This window comes from Thalassophryne amazonica, chromosome 5, assembly GCF_902500255.1.
Source record: "Thalassophryne amazonica chromosome 5, fThaAma1.1, whole genome shotgun sequence".
In the NCBI taxonomy this organism is placed as follows: Eukaryota; Metazoa; Chordata; class Actinopteri; order Batrachoidiformes; family Batrachoididae; genus Thalassophryne; species Thalassophryne amazonica.
In genome coordinates this window covers 15,293,210-15,315,111 of record NC_047107.1, presented here as the reverse complement: position 1 = coordinate 15,315,111, position 21,902 = coordinate 15,293,210, and the positions used below count along the sequence as shown (strand labels likewise).

The following is a 21,902-nucleotide window of genomic DNA, read 5'->3' as shown; positions in this document are numbered from 1 at the left end:
CTTATTATTTGTTGTTAAATATGCAAGTGCAAGTATTTACAGCGCATTGGTCATGACCAGTGATAGACAATAGTTAAACAACCAAAAAAAAAAAAGGAAAAGTCCAAGTTCCCCTTGCCAGAGTTCAGAACCAAAGCTCCTCTGTTCCAGGGGAGTTGAGCTGAAGAGAAGCTGATATGGTAAAAAAAGCTTATAAGTTCAGTTTCTTTCATCAGCCACAGTTTGAGATATGGCAGCAGCAAAAAAACAATGGGGGATTGGGCCAAACAGCTCCTACCGCACAGGTGGAGATGAAGAGAGATGATTCCTGAGCAGGTGTATTCATTATTTTCCTTGGCTCTCTTTGTTCCTGGGCTTCAGCTCGCCATCAAGGTAACTTCTGTATAAGCTTTTCCAGCCAACAACAAAAAACCCGGCCTGAATGAGTACAGGACCAGTAAGTTAAAAGTGTACACATAAGTATCAAAAATATATCCAAAAGGATTAATAAATATTCATCTCAAATCAAAGTGCACTATATATTATTTAGAAATAATATTCCCATATTAAAAACCATGTAACAAAATACAGTAGTCATTTGAGTAACAACAATTCACAAATCATTCAACATACACAAGCTTTTCCACATGCTAATGCTAACTTAGCATTAAGCTAATGAGTGTCCATAGAAAATGCATTACAGCGGCTTATGCTATGCTAATGCTATCCCATATAAATAAATGGGCTACGGCTACCCCTTAGCCTTTAAAACACTCACCAATTCGCGGTGATCTACACTCACATCCCTCACGATGTAGACAGTGGGTTCAGCTCTACCATCTATGAGCAAGGTTAAGCAAAGTATAAGGCATTGACCAGAAAGAAAACATACTGTTTAAAACGAGTTTAGAGCGATTACTGACCTGTTGCAGCCCTTAGAGAAGTTTCCCCCCACGTCTGTCTGTATGTCTGCTGCGCCATACTTAAAACTAGTTGGTCACATGATTCACGTGCATCACGAGTTAATGCGAGACAGCGCCAAGTACCGCGAGAACTCGGAGAATATCAGAGGCAGCAGTTATTTTATTTATTATCAGTTTTAAACAGGGGTTACACTAGCCATACGAAAGGGAAAATAAGTGCATCTTAAGTCTGGACTTGAAAGTTTCCATAGAATCTGACTGTTTTATTGACGCAGGGAGATCATTCCACAGAACAGGGGTAGGATAAGAGAAAGCTCTGTGACCCGCAGACTTCTTATTCACCCTAGGGACATAAAGTAGTCCTGCACCCTGAGAACGCAATGCCCAGGCCTGTATATAAGGTTTAATTAGGTCAGCTAGGTAAGGAGGGGTCAGTCCGTGAACAATTTTATAGACTAGTAGCAGAACCTTAAAATCTGATCTCACTGGGACAGGAAGCCAGTGAAGGGATGGCAAAATGGGTGTAATGTGGTCTAACTTTCTGCTTTGTGTCAAAAGTCTGGAATCAGCATTTTGAACCAACTGGAGAGCCCGAATGCTGGACTGTGGTAAACCAGAAAATAGAACACTGCAGTAGTCCAATCTAGAAGAGATAAACACATGGATAAGGGTCTCAGCATCAGCCACAGACAGGATGGGACGAAGCCTCGCTATATTTTGCAAGTGGAAGAAAGCAGTCCTCGCAATATTTGTAATGTGGAGGCCAAAGGACAACGTAGGATCAAAAATTACCCCAAAGTTCCTCACTTTTTCTGTGTGATGTATGACACACGAGCCTAGGCTAAGCGTTAACTGGTCAAATTGATGCCGATGTCTCACTGGACCAAGAACCATCATTTCAGACTTATCAGATTTTAAATGTAGGAAGCTTCTAGACATCCAGATTCTCACTGATGCAAGGCAATCTTCTAAGGATTGTATGTGGATGATATGACCAGCAGTTATCAGCATGTATAACTGAGTATCATCTGCATAGCAGTGAAAGGTAATCCCAAAACGCCACAATATGTGCCCAAGGGGTGCTATATAAAGGGAGAAAAGCAGGGGGCCTAAGACAGACCCCTGTGGATCCCCAAATTTCATGTCACTAAGGTTAGAGGTAGTGTTACTGTACAAAACACAGTGAGAACGACTGGTCAAGTATGACGTCAGCCATGCAAGGGCACTCCCAGTAATCTCAAAATGATTTTCCAGCCTATCAAGTAGAATATGATGATCCACGGTATCAAATGCAGCACTGAGATCTAACAGCACCAGAACCGTAGTGGTGTCCGAATCCATTGTAAGCAGAATTCACCACTTTAGTAAGAGCCGCCTCTGCAGAATATTTTCTAAAAGCAGACTGCAGTGGCTCAAAAAGTTTATTCTCAGTAAGACAGTCCACAAGCTGCCATGAAACCACTTTTTCCACAATTTTAGAGCAAAATTATAGATTTGATATCAGCCGATAGCTTTTCAGTACACTAGGGTCAAGTTTAGGTTTCTTAAGTAATGATTTAATCATTGCAGATTTGAAACATTTAGGAACAGATCCAGAAGTGAAAGGTTAATAATTTCTAGCACAGTTGGCCCAAGAGTGGGCCACAGGTCCTTAAACAGTTTTGTTGGTATGGGATCAAAGAGACAGGTTGTCCTTTTTGTTGATGTTATGAGTTTTGTCAGCATCCCTAGAGAGATACTCTCAAACTCAGTAATTCTAGGTAATACCTCAGTAATGGAGCCCACCTCAATAGTAGGGTGTAGTGGCTGGGTTAAGGCATGCTGGATATGTTTAACCTAATGTCTTCTATTTTCTTCACAAAGTCATCCAGGAAATCTTGTGCTGTAAAAGGAGAGCGAACTACAGGTGGTTGTCCATGAGTAAGGGTTGCCACCATGTTGAACAAGAACTTTGAGTTATGCTTGTTTTTGTTGATCAAATCAGAGTAATAGGTCCACTTTGCAGCCAGTAATGCATGCTTATAGTCTAAGATAGCATCACATCATGCAAGGTGGAATACTTCTAATTTTGAACTACGCCATTTCCGTTCTAGACCTCTAGCCTTATGCTTGAGGTCACGCAAGTAATCACTGAACCAAGGTGACTCTGTTTTGGGGGGGGGGGGGGGGGGCGCAATTTTAACAAAGGTGGCGCAATCATGTCGAGTGTAGTTTTGAGCACTGAGTTTAAACTATCCACAAGTCTGTCTACTGATTGGGTATTTGCCAAATGTGAAGCTAAGACATCAGGTAGTCTAGCTTCGAGTTCAGTCTTAAGCCGCGGTCCCACCGAACAATGAAGGATGAAGAAGGAGCCACGCACCCTGTCTTTTTTTGTTTCGTGAGCTATCGTGGCAGTATAGTGGCTCAGGCTCTTAGAGGCATTATCTTCAGTTAACGAGGCTCCTCTCTGAGGGTTGAGCTAATTTCAAGATGTTCAAAATTTAGCAACAACAGCGTGGCGCAGTTTGTGTTCGAGTTACTGCGATGGCTTAGAGGCATTTGCGTGGTGCTTACGAGTCTGCAAAAAGTCCATTATCCGTGTGCCTGGCACCTTCGCAGGACCTGAGAGGCTATTTTTGGAACAGCTCTCCTCTTGCGCACACAATTCCACCTGCTCTGTGTGCTGGACTCTATATAAAATAATTGTTTTGTAGTGGATTAATCATTTTCTGCCAAACCTTGGATGCTGAAAACACCTCTTCTAGAATCAGAGGACTGTTTCATCTGGACGCTTTTTTTTTCCTCTCTTTCCTGCTCCATGTGGAATGTATTTTGAACAGCTTAAGGTAATTATTTTTAATGTTTTTTATAGCTTGATAAAACAGTTCCTTGCTGTAAAAGTATGTCTGTATGTTGATGTCTGTTGTATGTAAAAGTATATTGATTTAATATCTTGTTAATGGATCACACGAGCTCCGCTGTGTGTGCGCACTGATGCAGTGACTCATCATCATGCTTCAAATGAGCATTTAGGCAGAACGCCAGCTCACAAAAGAGTGATATTTCAATCAATATTGGACGAACACAAAGTTAAAATTTGGGTGACTGCGTGAAAGTGGATGTGTGTTTAAAGCCATGGAAGATAATAACTCCAGTAGAGCAGCTAAGAGCAGGAGCTGTGCGGCAACACAGGTGGAGAGCGCGCAAAAGACCGATTTTGAAGACATAACACAAAGTTAAAAGTTGTATCATGATAACTTGTAAGCTGTGGAAGAAATATGTATATATATATATATATATATATATATATTTTGAAAATGATCCACAGGTGTATATAATAAAACGGCCACCTCATTCTGTATGCAGAACGGCACCGCGCGCAAAAGAGTGCTTTTGCAGAAATAAACGGACGAACACAAAGTTAAAAGTGGATTCACGTTGTAAAAATGATTGTTTAAAGCCAAGGAAAAAATAAAGCCAGCAAGCCACGGATGGAAAGGAAGCCACTTAGAAAGAGCATAGAGGCGGCTGTCCATGAAAGGACAACAGCCGCGCGCGCGCAAAAGAACGATTTTGCAGAAATAAACGGACAAACATAAAGTTTTGTGTGTTTAAAGTGCAGAAGGAAAGCCAGAGAGCCGCGGAGCCAGCGAGGAGCACAGAGACGGCTCTGGTTCGGGTCTAGCGGGTCTGGTGCATTACAGGTGGACAGCAGCCTGGCGCACAGCGCACAACTGCGGAACTGTGCTGGAGTGTCTATTTTTGGACTGCGTTTAAAAAAAAAGAAGGGACATCTTTAAATGCTGCTGTGAATCTGTGAATTGAAAACCCACACTTTGAAGGGACCAGGTGTGGGAGGGCTGGAGGTTTGGACCAAACTCATGCCTAAACGTGCGCCAACATGGCATTATCATGGCACTACGTGGATTAGTGTGGCTGATGCGAGCCATTCGAGGCTGTAATGACAGGTCGGTCGTGGCTCACTAGAGGCTGCTACGCGGCTCATGCGGGGTACAGAGAGGCACATAGTGGCACCTTCATAGTGGATACGTGATAGGTCATTCTTCAAATAATCACCCCACACCCATGCATGGCTCCTTCTTCAGCCTTCATTATTCGGTGGGACCGAGGCTTTAGTTGAGGAGTTGATGCATCATCGTAGTGATAAATGAGGTTGTTGTTTCACTAAACACAGCAGCGAAACTGTAAACTTAAGTGAGTGATCAGAGGCCACTGATGTAAGAGGCATGATGTCAATATACCACGTACGAGAACCAAATCCAGGGTATTTCCACTAAAGCCTCGGTCCCACCGAATAACGAAGGCTGAAGGAGCCACGCATGGGGTGTGGGGTGATTATTCGAAGAATGACTCACGCTGTCATCTAACACGTATCCACTACTAAGGTGCTTCTCTGTACCCCGCACATGCAACGTAGAAGCCACGACCGACAGGTCATTAGAGCCTTGAATGGCTCGTATCAGCCACGCTAAGCCACGTATGAGCCACGCAGTGCTGTTGATGTTAGCACACCAACACACCTTTGGTCCTACCCCCCGCCCCTCCCACACAGTTGTCTCTTATTTAAAGTGTGGGTTTACAATTCCCAGCATCATTCAAGATGTCGCATGAGAGGAACGTCAGGATTGCTTTTCAGAACTTCACCCACAGTATGGCTGCTGCTGGTGTTTTGCTGCAGATGGAGATCAATGCGCAAGAACAGCAAAGGAAGAGGAAAAGGCAGAGGAGGTGCTGGGTCAGACAGTGGATCCTGCATAGGCCACAATATGGACAGTATGATGTGCTTGTGAAGGAACTGCAACAAACAGATGCAAAAGGCTACAAGGGTTTTCTCAGAGTGGAACCTGTCCTGTTTCAGGAGTTGGTGGACAGAGTCAGCCCAAGAGTCCAGAAGCAAGACACTAATTACAGACTCAGTCTCAGCCCTGCCCTGAGGCTGGCCATCACACTGAGGCACTTGGCATCAGGGGACTCCTACAGAAGTATGGCCTATGGATTTAGTCACAACAGCATCAGCCGTGTCATCTCTGAAACCTGTGAGGCCATCATTTCTGAGTATATGGAGGAAGTTCTGCAGTGCCCTAAGACACCAGAGAAGTGGAAGCTGGTAGCCAAGGGATTCAGCACCAGATGGCAGTTCCACAATTGCTGCGGGGCTATAGACAGGAAGCACATTGCTCTCCGTAAACCAGTTGGCTCAGGTTCAGAGAACTACAATCACAAAATTTTTTCTATTGTCCTGATGGCCGTTGTTGATGCCAACTACAGGTTTTTATTTGTGGACGTTGGCAGTGTGGGCAGTGCTTCTGATAATGGGGTGTTTAGAGAGATTGACCTTTTCAAAGCCCTGGATGAAGACTATGCAGGATTTCCTCCTGCTGAGCCCCTGCCCAATGATGACAAGGACATTCCCTACAACATTGGTTGGTGATGATGCCTTCGCCCTCAAGACGTGGTTGATGAAGCCTTTCCCTTACAGGAAGCTAAGCCATGAGGAAAGAATCTTCAATTATCAACTGTCAAGAGCAGGGAGAGTGGTGGAGGATGCTTTTGGCATTCTTGCAAGCAGGTAGAGGGTGTTCTTGACAACCATGGGACAGCAGCCTGACAATGCTGCATCCATCACCCTCGCAGCGTGTGTTCTTCATAACCTTCTTAGTCTGAGGTACCCAAACCAGGCCCTCACAGAAGGTGATCATGAAGATGAAGAGGGAAATTTCATACCAGGAATCTGGAGGGATGAACTCACAAACGAAGCATGGAGAGGAATGGAGGCTCTGGGTGGAAACTGCTCAGCCAAAGCAGGAAAGCTGATGAGAGTACTTGAAGTTCTACTACACTTCAGAAGCTGGTGCAGTGCCATGGCAAGAGAGGATGGTGCCTCCAAAGTAGTCTGTTGTTGCAAAGCCATATGAGCAGTGTAAAAAAATTTTTGGTACCTTTTTCAAATAAACCCTTTTAAATTTCTAGGTTGTTCAGTTATTTCAAGGTAAAAGTCTATGTATTGTAAGCTAACACTGTGACAACCTGTTCATTTTAACTTCTAAAACTTGCTTAAAATAATCAAAGCTCTCATTTACGATTGTAGCATCCTGAAAATAGTATTTTCAAATAGAATCCTAAAAGGAAAATGGAAACAAGCAGATTAACGTTGACACCTGTCTGTACAAAAAACAAAGAAAAAAAAAAGCTTGTTTCAAACAAGTTTTTTTTTGTTCAAAATTTCAAATTGAAATTTCAACCTTTTGCAAATTAAAAATTTCACATTAACCACCAATGTAGCAGCATGTAATAATGCTGTCAAAGGTAAAACCACAACAAATACTATGCACCAGCAATGTTGATCTATTGTGTCAAGGTCAGCTGAGCTTCATAATATCTGTGTGCACCAGTTTCAAATAAATCCATTTAGAATTCTATGCACATTTCACCACATAATACTATTTCAGTGAAACCAACAACTACAAAAATGCATCGGCGCTGCTCGGAATGGAAAGCCTTTTATTGCAAATAACAAAATATGTACAGTTGCAAATAAGAAAAATGTAATGTATGTACTGAAGTAAAAAATAAATTAAAATATGGATTAACTAACTCCTAAAAAAGAAGAAATTAACAGTATGTACAGCTGTAAAAAAAAAAAAAAATTGTGAAAAGCAGGAATTGAGAAGCAGGAACACTGACTAATGGCGTGGTTCAGTCAGTGCACGGATGAAAGTTGATGCCCCAGACACGTCCTGCAAGTCACCATCCCCAACACCAAAGCCACTCAGTGCAGTGAAATTTGCTGATTCTTGGCTTCTGTTTGCCACTGCGGCGCTGGCCCGTGGTGTGGAGGATCTTGTCGGTGTGTGGGGCGGTGGATGAGCCTCTGGGGGTAATGGTGTGGAGCATGATGCTGTGGAGACCAATCATGGTATCCCCCACCTGTGTACCCCCGAAACCACTGTCTGCAACCAGGTTGGGCTGGATGGGTCTGTGGTGGAGGAGGAGGAAACTGCTGTTGCTGGTGAAACTGGGCTGGAGGGGCCTGAGGTGGAGTAGGAGGAAACTGATGTTGCTGGTGAAACTGGACTGGATGGGCCTGAGGTGGAGGAGGAGGAAGCTGATGTTGCTGGTGAAACTGGGCTGGAGGGGCCTGAGGTGGAGGTGGAGAAGTTGCCTGCTGCTGCCTCATGTTGCTGGTTTTTCAGCAGCACCCAGTCATTTATCCACGCCATTAGCTCCAGCGTGAAACCCATGAAGTCCTCTTCTCTGACCTGGGTAGCAACTGTGGACCTCACGTGTTCCATGAAGGATGCCACTCTGCCCTCGTACCCTAATGGTCGTGCTGACATCGCCACCAGTTGGCGTGAAGACTTGTCAGCTGCATCAAGGAACTGCAAAAACAAAACAATTTTTCAGAATATTTCACTTACTCTAGAGTGCAGAGTGTACTATAAATATTTACCTTGGTTAGTGCAGCATCCAATGATGCTGAAGAAGATGATGCGTGATCATCCGCAGGACCCGGATAACCGCGGCGCTTCTTCCTGGGGTGACACATTGCCTTGCCAGGACCATCCAGCCATGCTTCGCCCTTGACAAGGGTCTGGCTCTCACCCAGGCTCTGATGTCCCCGATGCCGCAGTTGTGTCCGAGTTCTGTGGATCACCAGCGGAGTCCCCCTCCTCCTCTGATGCCGATGACGAGCTGATGACAAATGATGCCTCAGCATCCAGTGACGGTCTCTGGAACTAAAGACATAAATGTGAGAAGTGTATTTTACAAAGAGGAATATGCACTAAAAAGAAGTGGAATAATTTAGCATTAATGAACATACCTTTGCAGACTGCCTTCCAGGCTGTCTATAAATATGGTCTCTCAGAAAGGAGAACATGGCCTTGATCCTCTTCTCTGGGTCTGTTAGGCCTTTCCCAGATCCAGAGCCTGACTTTGTAGGTGGTTCCCTCCGACCGAACCGAGAACGAATCCCCTTCATCCACTGTTCAAGCTGGTCATCTGCAATTATTTAAATAAAAAGTACATCAATATGTGACATAATATTCACTGAGAAAAAACACACACACACGCTGCAAGCACATTAAAAAACCACACACACACACACACACACACACACACACACACACACACACACACACACACTGCAAGCATTAACAAAACCGTGCCAAACGTTAAAAACACACACGCGCCAAACACACCTGGGAAAAAGCACGCACCAAACACACACTGGGTGAAAAAAAAACCCCACCACAATAATAATCACACGCACACACGCTGCAAGCACATTAAAAAAAGCACACGCGCCAAAGCGAGCGCCAAACACACATTAAAAAGCACACGCACCAAACACTCGGAAAAAAGCACGCCCCAAACACATTAAAAGCACACACACACATGCGCCAACACACTCGCAGAAAACATACTCCCAAACATATACTCGGGGGGGGACGCACCAAACACATAAAAAAAAAAAAAGCACGGTTTGTCAGACTCACAGGTTAGGCCATGCTCCTCGGCTTTCTTGGCAATCTCAGCCCTCTTCCACACGATGTGGTGGTACCGCACGTCCCGCCTGTTGTATAGGTAGGCCGCACCGCGCCACCACTCAGCCAACTCAGCCGTCGTTTCCTCCGGCAGGATAACTGGAGGCCTTCTCTTCCTTTGCTTCACACACTCCTGCTCCTCCTGAGTCCGGCTTGGCTGCCCAGCTGCTGGGGTGGGCCTGACCGAGAGATCCACCGTCATCTCGGGGGGCCTCCTCAGATGGTAGTGCTGAGGAACCGGGCTCAGATGGCGCAGGTGATGGAGGTGAAGCTGCACCTGTTGCACGGGTAGCACTTTTCTGGGATGCTTTTTTCCCCAACCATCCTTCTCGTAGTTGTAGTGTTTGCGTGTTCTTCGTCGTCCTTGTGTGCGTGGTCTTTCACAAAATGGTGGCGGAGCGAGGTGGAACAAGTTCATGTCGAGGCAGGCGGAGTCACTACGTGGAACCTGCGTGGATCCGGGTGTGGCTCTAAGGTTTTGGCGAGGCAAATACGAGACATAGCGAGGCATGCTTGCCCACGTAGCAGCCAGATAGTTCAGAGAAGAAGCCTCTATAATCCCGCAAGTGCCACACATTTGCCTCTATAATCCTCGATAAACCCCGCAGTAACTCGAACACAAACTGCGCCACGCTGTTATGCTAAATTTTGAACATCTTGAAATTAGCGCCACACTCAGAGGAGCCTCGTTAACTGAAGATAATGCCTCCAAGAGCCACTCTGAGCCACTATACTGCCACGATAGCTCACAAAAAAAAAAAAAAACAGGGTGCGTGGCTCCTTCTTCACTCCTTCACTCGGTGGGACCGAGGCTTAATGTGTGTCGAGTCCTGAATGCATTACCGAAATCCTAATGCATCCACAATTTCCATAAATGATTTGCAGAAGGGATCAGAAGGCTTATTTATATGAACGTTAAAGTCACCAATGATCAGAATGTTATCTGCACTCATTGACAGGTTAGAGATGAACGCACCAAATTAATCTAAGAATTCAGAATATGGGCCAGAAGGCCTATATATACACTAACTAACACACGGGCCACATGAGGCACAGCCACTTTTTATATTTAAATATAAAAGTGAATTTTATGGTTATATTTATATTTAAATATATTAAATATAACCATAAAAGTCACAAAAAAACCATTGGGGAAATTATTAATCATAATTCACGTTATAGTAGGCCTATTAAAAGAATTTAAAAACTGGTAGAGTTTGAAGTGCACACTTTTAAAACGCATTGAAATGGTGACAGTCTGGTGAATTTAATGGGAGAACCATTTAATGTTAATTCCTCATAGGCATCCATTGGAAAAACCTGTGACTTATGTGACAAACGCACTGAAAGGCTGATGTGACTTTTACATGACTGAATTAAGTCAGGCGACGCCAGAGGGTTAAAACAGCTTATAATGTTACACTCTTACAAAGAGTAAGTTTTAATCTACCAATGGCGAGATGGAGCCTGTGACCAAAGCACTGACTGCTGCCTTTTCCAGTCATTCAGACTCAGTCACTGAGGAAGATACAATGGCACCATCAACAAGCATTATCGCGATTGGTCGGTGGAGTCTAAATCTCTACCGTCGGCCAAATTTTTATCATTTCTCCCATCACCTCACATACTGCGCAGCCCTACACGCCACCCCCATATTACTGTACATCTATTCTTCCTGTTGTGTCTCTGTGAACCCCTCATGCCTCCATGTTTCTGCCACTAATTGGTTGGCTCTATAAGAGACATTTTATCACAGTCTTGTCATTAGACTCTTAGGTTCTGTCCAAGCTTTCTCGCATTCATCCCTCGTGTGCCTGGTTCTCATGTTTGACTTCTTGGCGTTCTGTGACCTGGAGCTCATATGACTCTTTCTGCCTGCTGTTTGAATGATTCCATTATTTTGTTGGCATTGAAGTGTTAACCTGGATGTAATATGGGAGTTCAATCACAACCAGAAAATGAAAACTAGCAAGGATTAAATTGTAGTTGCCAATGCCCACAGGAGGTGTTTAACTCTGAGGGCACTTGGAATATTATCCAGAGGAGTTACAGAAGACATTATCTGCAAAAGGGGGGCCCTGGTGTCTGATCTGAGCATCGGCTGCAAACCACAAGATATCAGTAAGACTTCAAAGGTAGTGAAAGAGCAGAAGGTAGTGAGTGTTCCCAGGAACTGTTGTATTTGAGACTACTCAAGGTGGATAGAGATTCTCATCTTCTGTTATAGCAAACAATCTTTCTTTTTGTTTTTTTTACGACAGCGGGACCTTCTCTACTAACTGAAACAAAGAACTTGTTGGGGTCTCTTGATCTCAAATGCAGAGGACCCATAGGCATGAATGCTACTTCCACAGCATGTGAATTTCAACACTTTCACCACATACATATAGACTTGTGATGACTTAGTCCAGGAAGTGTCTGAATGCCTAAATCTTGATTTGGGACAATCAGAAGCCTAAACACTACAACTCCTCTTTTGATTTTTCTCTTCAAATGGCCTGATCAGGGCATCCACCAATTCAAAAATCACATCATCATATCCAAGGTTGAGGTTTCCTGACTGAAGAAAGGACTCAAGTTGCTGGACTGCGTACCCCTACCCCAGTGGTATCCCAAGTATTCCAGAAAGGGCCAAGAGGCTGCAAGTCTTCTTTGCAGCCACTGACTCCAGCAGATGATTTCACTGATGAACTCATCCCATCTGCTCAAAGTGATGTGCATCAGTGAAATCACCTGCTGGAGTCAGTGGCTGCAGAGAAAACCTGGATCTCCTTGGTCCTTTCCAGAATACTTTGGACACCACTGCCCTACTCGATGCCCAGTCCATGCAACACTGAACACAGGAGGGCCAAAATACACACCAGACTAATCTTAAAATTTACAGGGGATAGGTCTGAGGCACTGCACAGCCCTCACATTACCTGTGCATTGGGTGTCAGCATATTGGGGATCCTACAGAGCAGTGCAAAAACAAACAGTGGCTGCAGTAAAGCACTGCTAATATTCACACTTGTGTTCAATGAGTACATGCAAAGCTAGGATGCAGTTGATATTTGAATTCTTATTCATAAAGACAGACTGCTGCGGTAGCCAAGTATCAAGTAAAAGGAGTTGAAATACTGTTAAGAATGATCCTTGAAAGTACCTCTCCGAGTACCTCTCAGATAATAGTGATATATAAAATGACAACACCACAAGTAAGGCCCAAATTTAAACTCTTGCCACAACAGTGGCAAGTCCCTGCAAAAACTGACAAAATCCAAATTCTTATTAAGAGCCAGTTTTTATGAGTCAGGGAGGTGATGATGTATGACCCCTTAAATTGGCAACTTCCTCCAATTTTCTTGAAACTTACAAAATTTGCTCCCACAACAGGGTAAAGGGGCCTCTGTAAGCTTGACTGCAGTGTGGGAAGCCATTCTGGCTGTATATAATGGAATAAGTTGGACCAGCAAATTTTGTCTGTTATAATCGAACTCTGCTATACGTATAAAATGGACAAAACCCGTTATATGTATGTAATGGATTACGTAGTTACATTCAGGAGGCACTGAATGATCTACGAGGAATCCCCAGCACTTTTTTCTGCACTTTTTTTTTTTTTTAAGTCTGCTGCAGAGTGTTACCTTAAAATCCTAAAGCCTGATTTATGCTTCTACAACTCCATAACCAATGATGCTGACATGCGCGTGACCCTTTTAAAGTTCTTAATCAGGCTGGTGGCTGTCTGAATGCAATTTACCACAGGAACAGCAGCTTTTTCTGGATCAATTTGTCCCTCAACGAGCTCCACTTCAGGGATTTGTGTGAACCTTAACACCATATCACAGTGCAGGCAGCAAGCAGCATTTTGTTAATAATCACCGGCCTTGAATAAAGTCCTGCCCTTGTTTAGGCAATTGGTCTGAGCACGGTTTGAAAAAAATTATAAACGCCCGAGCTTTTAATTAAGGAAATACGATACCCACTTTCCTCAAATCAGCTGGTGTCGGTGGTGACTGCTTTGTCCAGTACATGCAAGGGGTTTTTAATGGAATACATTACGATGGGGCGGGACGTTTTGTCCTATGGGAGTAGGGATGGGTAATTTTAAGATTTTATCGATATCAAAGCCATTATCAATTCCGTTTATCGATCCGATTCCTTATCGATTCCCTTATCAATACCTCCAGTGAATTGTCTATGTACTAAAAGTAGGCTTTACAGGTTTTCTATGTCAACAACATTTTACTGAGCTTTAAAGTAAATAAATATGAAACTAGTCACTGGATCCTAGATCTCTGGACATAAACAGAAATAAAATCTGTAGTTTTGTCAAAAGCATTTCCTTTCAGACATTAATGACACAAAAGTAACTCCACGGCCTCTGAGCTGAGCTGCGCTGCATGTCAGGATCAATGTAATTCATAAAGAATGCAGGACGTCTCATTTTGGGAGGAAAAAAACATTTTACTCTGTTGTAGTTTGTTGTCTGTGTTACAGCGTTTTGAAAGAGGTGATTCACTTCGACATTATTAATTCTGACTGGACTCTCATTTGACTCAGCAGTTTGGAGCTGTGCAAACGGAATGGAGGACGATTCTCGTTTCTTGCCCAGATCAAGACGAGAGTCCCAGTTAGTGACTTTAATCCACAAAAAAGTGACTCACAATTGACATCTTTAAATGGCTTTGAGAGGGGTTAAGAAGCGGACTTGCCCCTTCACAAAAGCAGTGAAGCAGAGAACCAATGGAGCAGCGGGTTGGAGCACTGCTTCGTTGCTTCAAGCTTCAAGCAGAGCCACTGCAGAAGCGGTTGATTGCAGACCTGCTGCAGGGTCTGCGATCAACATAGAGAAGTGATCATTTATCTGATAAACACCCTCAAAAACAACGGCCGCTCTGAAGGACCAATAAGCGACTTGTTAAGCATAAAGGCTATTGATGTCGGTAGATCAAATCATTTCTCAACGATTCTCAAAAAGAACCGGTTCTCAATACCCAACCCTAGATGTGAGTGAAAATGCATTACACAAACTTTGTTATACTATACGGTGTTTATAACATGGAAAAATCACACAAAAGGCATTGGGACTTTTGCTTTTGTCCAGTTTATACTATGACCGTTTAGGCAAGTTTTACTGTAAAGAATTTTCAGAAACAATAGTCCAACTGCACTGGACTGATTGTTAAATAGTATATAGACTATAAAGCATTTTAATTGTTCTTAATTTCATTATTTTTTTCTTATCCAAAAAGCAGGTGTGTCAAACATCCCAGCGAGAGAGAGAGACAGACAGATGAACAAGCTAGTTCAGCAGTGAACTGTCCACAATTGTGCGTCCAAACACACACACACACACACACACACACACACACACACACACACACACACACACACACACACACACACACACACACACACACACACACACACACACACACACACACACACACACACACACACACACAAGCTCTTAGCAAGAGACAGAGAGATGAGCGAGCTGGTTCAGCGGAACTATCTGCAGTCACAGAAGAATAAACACACACACACACACACACACACACACACACACACACACACACACACACACACACACACACACACACACACACACACACACACACACCAAGAGTGAGACACAAAGACAAGATGTATTATGTGACAAGAAGATCTGCCTTCTGCTCTACACACACCCAGGCTCCAAACCAGAGAGAGATCTAAATTTATTTCACCATGACCAAAAGCAGGACTGCTGAGGGGTGGAGCTTGTTGACACTCCAGCCTTTAACAATTCGGCCCCAGGGCCCATTTAATAACAGATTTCTATAGCCATCCATTTTGACCAGAAGAATGACAAATTTTGAACTCTGGCTCTTCCAAATTCAGCGGCTGCACACATGTATGGGTGCAATCATCGGCCTCTTAGGTCATAAATGGTACGACTAGGCCCATATGTCCCATTTCGAAGGCTGCTTCTGCAGCGGCCGATGTTCACAGCCATCTTTTCCCCCCTCAAATGACGGCTACAACAGATAGAACCTTCACATTCACAACAATCACATTAGTCATTGTGCAATTATTTTTTGCAAGACACAACAGTTGGTAAATTAAAAAAAAAAAAAAAAAAAGGACACTTTTAGGCTCCATATGTACAACTGTAAATAAGCAATATTTAAATAGTAATGCATAAATAAGTAATGAAAAATGATTACTAAACCAGGGGTTACACCCACTACACTAGCTCAATGCATGCAGTTGTCAAGGTGGCTAGGCGATAGGAGGGAGAAGTGTGGAAACGTAATGACCCAACAGTGAAACACTCCATGTTTTAAGGCCCACTGACACGAGCATGCCTTTGCTTCACCCAACAGCACGACCTGTGTCGTGCTGGAGAGTAAACGCACAAATGTCGTGCAATGTGGCGTGATCTAATCTCCAACACTACATGCAGCTTGTCAAGTGGAGTAAAAAGTGAACAGAGCGAGTGGTGATGTCAGCGGATCGCATCAGAGCGCAGCTCGTCTGAAGCATTATAACAAGAAGTTAAATCTGTTTGAAGACACAGCCCTTAGAAGGCTGCAGACCCTGAATTCGGACACAGCCTCTGGAATGTGTTAGCAAAACACTGTAAAGTGTGCTAAAAACTCAATATAGAGAATTTTCCCCCTAGTTTGTCAAAACCTTATGCTTTAGAAAATAATTTCAACCTTACACTTTTTTCTAAGCTAAACCGTTTCCACCTTTCCAAATTAATTTTTTTGTGGCATATTAAATCCATATCATAAGTCTCAGTGACAGAAAAGTTTAAACTCTTACCATCAGTATCTGGTTGTAAACCTGAGTCTCTGACTGGTTGTGATCCTCCACAGTCCTCCTCTTTAGTTTCTACTTTCAGTGTTCTGTGCTCAGTTAAGTTGCTGGAAAGAAGCTCCACTTCTGCGCTCTCATCTTTTTGGTTTTGGTGAAGCTGTGATGACTGTGGTTTTTCTCCATCTTCACTCTTCACAGAGACAACAGTGAAAGGTAACTCAGTGATATCAGCCTCCTCCAGCCCATGAAGCTGCTTTTCCTCCTGACTTTCCCAGAAATCCTCCTGTTCCTCTTTAATGTCTGGAGGATCTGAGTCCTTTTGGTCCAGATTCCGTTTCTCTTCCTGCTGCTCAGGGAGAACTTCTTCTTTACTCACCAACAGCTGCCGCATGTCTGCAAGAAAGAATTTAACTTGATAAAATTATGAGTAACATTAATTTTAATAAAATAGTACAGCCCGACCGATATGGATTTTCTGAGGCCGATGCCGATAACGATATTTGAATGAAAAAAATGCAGATAATCGATAAATCGGCTGATTTATCAGTATAAATATATTTATCAGTATAAATCAGCCGATATTTATTTTTTTATGAATAAAATGTTCTTTTTTGGACCCTTAACAAAAAATGTATGAGCTAAAAGCTGAAGCTTTGCCCTCATATTGATTAACTTTATAACAGAGATGAATTTTCAAGTTTAAAAAATGCAAAAATGCAACTGGAGCAGTTAGGGGGCTATTCAAACGGGCCAACTAGTAAGATATCACTCCTGAAAAACGATCTTTGCCATATCACGTGATGTAAATCTGCCCTACGATTGGATTTTGGAAAACCATGTGACGGAGAACCAATTCCGATTGGACACTCACATTGCGCACATCATCACACATCTTCTATGAGGAGTACCAAGATGGCTGACAGTGGATCAAAAGTCCACGGAGTTAACTTTTCAGTAAAAAAAAAAAAAAGTACATTTCTATCTCATATCATTAAAAAGTTATTTACAGTTTAGTAAGGCTTGGTCCCAGCCGTCGTATATGACGGCGTCGGCCCCAGAAGGTTAATGGCGAACGGCAGTAATTCCCAAAACCCTTCCGGACGAACAGTGAATCTGAATGTTTCAACCTCTTAGCAGTAAATGAAAGTTTTTCTTGCTAGAAATAACGTCTACACAACGTGGGCTTAATAAAAAGCGTGACCGACACAATGAAGCACATTTGACACATTACTACATAAACTGAGTTAATCAAACTGAGTTGAACTGAAATGGGAGAAATGTGGGATGAATGTAATCGCAAAGTTATTACAAACAACATCCTTAGAAACTTACTTGTATGCTTTTGTTAGCCGATCAGTGCAGTGTGACGGTGAACTATGGGGGCCGGTGATGAACACATTTAAGCAGGGGTGTAAGCAGCTCTCAGTTGAATGGAGTCAGAGCTCCATCTACTGGGCAAATGATGCAACAACATTTTACATTGCCGACACAAACATTATTTCAGTAACTGTTCTGTTTATGAAAAATTATCGGCGTTCTATCGGCAAAATTTTGGCCAATAGTGCGTACTTTGAAAAGGGCTTATATCGTTCGGGCTCTAGTTACATGTGTCTGTCTCTAGGTGAGAGAGAGAGAGAGAGAGACCCCACTACAGCATGCTGATGATAAGATGGCAGCGCACACAGTTGCTTCAGCTTTTTAAAGGATTGTGTGCAGTACAGTGGAGCTAAACTGCTAAGATTTGCAGACAACACCAACGAGACGCTGTATGCTAAACTTGAAACTTTATTCCTCCAGAAAAATTACGCCCACCGGCCCATGAGCAGATCATCGCCAACTCAATGCTGATATGGCGCAGAGAGTGGAGACACAGAAAGCAGAAGAGGGAGAAGAGGGCCGTGCTACAGGCTAACCCCCACAGACGGGCCATCCCAAGTCTCTTTCTCGCCAACACCTGGTCGCTGAACAACAAACTAGACGAACTACAACGGCGGACCACCTTGCAAAGTCTGGACTACTGTGTGATGGTTATATCAGAAACATGGCTGGACTCAACACAGCTGACACCTTCATTGAGCTTGCCAGCCGTGCAACCTTCAGAACTGACAGAACAAAGGATTCTGGTAAGGACTTTGTATTTATATGAGGTCTGTTAGAAAAGTATCCGACCTTTTTATTTTTTTGCAAAAACCTGATGGATTTGAATCATGTGTGCTTGCATGAGCCAACCTCGAACCTTTGTGCGCATGCGTGATTTTTTTCACGCCTGTCGGTTGCGTCATTTGCTTGTAAGCAGCCTTTGTGTGAGGATGGGTGTAGTCTCTCGTCATTTTTTCTTTGCAAGGAAATGGTGGAACGACTGGAGCAGCGCGACTGCATCAAGTTTTGCCAGAAACTGGACGACAGCCAGGTGGAAACCATTCGGATTATTCAGACGGCTTTCGGTGACGATCCTGTGGGCATCACACAGATTAAGGAGCGGTACAACCGGTTTAAAGATGTCCGCACAACGGTGGAGAGCGTGCCGCGCTCCGGGCGGCCATCAACATGCTGAAATGACTGGATCATTCCAAAGTGAATGCTGTAGTGATGTGGGACTGTCGTGTAACTATCCAAGAAATTGCGGAAGAGGTGGACATCAGCACTTTTTCGGCACATTCCACTGTGACAGAAGATTTTGCCATGTAAAGAGTGGCTGTGAAATTCATGCCGACGGCTTTGGCACGAAGCTGATGGCGCAGCAAAAGCGCCACCGTGTTGAAGCCTCGCAGGACATGTTGTGACATGCTCACCTCGTCCACAATTTCTCGGATAGTCACACGACTGAAAAGCCACCGAAAGCCGTCTGAATCTTCCGAATGGTGGAAGAGCTGGGCATGTTACAACATTTCCTGTGAGGCTTCAACACGGAGGCGCTTTTGTTCGGCCATCAGAAGAATTTCGCTGCAACTCTTTTCATGGCAAAATCTTCTGTCACAGTGGAATGTGCCGAAAAAGTGCTGATGTCCACCTCTTCCACAATTTCTCGGATAGTCACACGACGGTCCCACATCACCACAGCATTCACTTTGGAATGATCCAGTCATTTCAGCGTATTGATGGCCGACCGCAGCGCGGCGCGCTCTCCACCGTTGTGCAGACGTCTTTAAACTGGTTGTACCGCTCCTTAATCTGTGTGATGCCCAGAGGATCGTCACCGGAAGCCGTATGAATAATCCGAATGGTTTCCACCTGGCTGTCGCCCAGTTTCTGACAAAATTTGATGCAGTCACGCTGCTCCAGTCGTTCCGCCATTTCCTTGCAAAGAAAAAACGACGAGAGACCCCACCCATCCTCACACAAAGGCTGCTTACAAGCAAATGACGCAACCGACAGGCGTGAAAAAAAACTCACGCATGCGCACGAAGGTCCAAGGTTGGCTCATGCAAGCACACGTGATTCAAATCCATCAGGTTTTTGAAAAAAATAAAAAGGTCGGATACTTTTCTAACAGACCTCGTATAAACAATAACTGGTGTACAGACGTCAAGATTAAGGACAAACACTGCTCCTCGGACCTGGACATCCTGGATGAAAACCTGCTCCAGAGCGCTCTTGACCTCAGACTGGAGCAGCTGTTGATCTTTCAACACGACAATGACCCTAAGCACACAAACAAGACATCAAAGGAGTGGCTTCAGGACAACTCTGTGAATGTCCTCGAGTGGCCCAGCCAGAGCCCAGACCTGAATCTGACTGAACATCTCTGATGAGACTTGAAAATGGCTGAGCATCAAAGCTTCCCATCCAACCTGATTGAGCGTGAGAGGTGCTGCAGAGAGAAATGGTCAAAACTGCCCAAACATAGGTGCACCAAGCTTGTGGCATCATTTTCAAGAAGACTGGAGGCTGTAATTGCTGTCAAAGGTTCATCAACAAAGTATTGAGCAAAGGGTGTGAATACTTATGTACATGCGATTTCGTAGTTTTTTTTTTATTTTTAATACATTTGCAACAGCTAAAAAAAAAAAATGTTGACATTATGGGGTGTTGCGGGTACAATTTGGAGGGGGAAAAAATGTATTTACTCCATTTTAGAATAAGGCTGTAACATAAAAAATGTAGGAAAAGTGAAGCTCTGTAAATATTTCCAGATACACTGTATCCAACATAACCTAACCAGTGCTGGTAAAAGGAATCTCCTTTTTTTCTAAAAAGTCATGATTTTAGATTTTTTTCAATTTAAATCCACTTTTTTCATCTTTATTTCACTTTACTAAATGAAAGTATACAAATAATATCATTAGTTATAATCTTTATTCCCAGCGCGGTGACATTCCACGTCCCAACAGCCAGGGGCTGTGAGCGCGGACCTGGCCGCTGGGCCACCCGCCCTCAACCGCCACCCAATCCTCTCTGCACCCGACCCCCATGGCCCCCTCTGCAGGTGGCGAACCCACAGGAGGGCGGGCCCACGTCGCTCTTTTGGGCTGAGCCCGGCCGGGCCCCATGGGCTAAGGCCCGACCACCAGGCGCTGGCGCGCGAGCCCCAACCCCAGGCCTGGCTTCAGGGTGGGGCCCCGGCTCCGCCATACCGGGTGACGTCTCCGTCCTTGATTTTTTACTGGTCATGGGAGCTTCTGAACTGCCCTTAGTCTGACCCGTCACCTAGGACGTGTTTGCTTTGGGAGACCCTACAAGGGGCACAAAGCCACCGACAACACAGCTCCTAGGAAGGAGCTATGTTGTCGGGGGCGTATTGGGGAAGGAGCCCGAGCTTGTGCGGGAGGTTGAGAGATACCGACCAGAGACAGTCGGGCTCACCTCCATGCACAGCTTGGGCTCTGGTACCCAACTCCTGGAGAGGGGCTGGACGCTCCACTTTTCTGGCGTTGCCCACAGGGAGAGGCGGAGAGCTGGGGTCGCACTGCTTATTGCTCCCCAGCTCAGTCGCCATGTGTTGGAGTTCACGTCCCTACACCTTCGGGTCATGGGACAGGTCTCTCACTGTTGTTTCGGACTACGGGCCGAGTGGCAGTGCAGAGTACCCGACCTTCTTGGAGTCCCTGGGAGGGGTACCAGATAGCGCTCCGACTGGGGACACCACTGTTCTCCTGGGGGATTTCAATGCCCACGTGGGCGGTGACAGTGAGACCTGGAGGGGGGTGATCGGGAAGCACGGCCTCCCCGATCTGAACCCGAGTGGTGTTCAGTTGTTGGACTTCTGTGCTAGTCACAGTTTGTCCATCACGAACACCATGTTCGAGCACAAGGGTGTCCAGAAGTGCATGTGGCACCAGGACACCGTGAGCCGGAGGTCGATGATCGACTTTGTAGTTGTATCATCTGACCATCGGCTCGTATTTCGGACACTTGAGTGAAGAGAGGGGTTGAGCTGTCGACCGATCTCCACCTGGTGGTAAGTTGGAGCCGCTGGGAGGGGAGGAAGCCAGTCAGACCTGGCAGGCCCAAACGTATCGTGAGGGTCTGCTGGGAACGACTGGCGGAACCCTCTGTCAGCGGGATCTTCAACTCCCACCTCCAGGTGAGCTTCTCCCAGATCCCGGGGGAGGCTGGAGACATGGAGTCTGAGTGGACCATGTTCTCCACCTCCATTGTCGATGCTGCCACTCGTAGCTGCTGGAGCGGCAATCCCCGAACCCGGTGGTGGACGCCGGAA

General features: G+C 44.7%; 1 protein-coding gene across 1 annotated transcript in view; it reads right to left on the bottom strand.

The window, feature by feature from the left end:
* Positions 1-15,375: 15,375 nt before the first annotated feature.
* LOC117509916 overlaps positions 15,376-21,902 on the bottom strand; it is a 153,247-nt gene continuing 146,720 nt past the window's right edge. The window contains exons 4-5 of the mRNA XM_034169532.1: positions 16,230-16,636; positions 15,376-15,456 (exon numbers count right to left, since the gene is read on the bottom strand). Of these exons, the coding sequence (XP_034025423.1) occupies positions 15,376-15,456; positions 16,230-16,636 (488 nt within the window). The remainder of the gene's footprint in view (positions 15,457-16,229; positions 16,637-21,902) is intronic.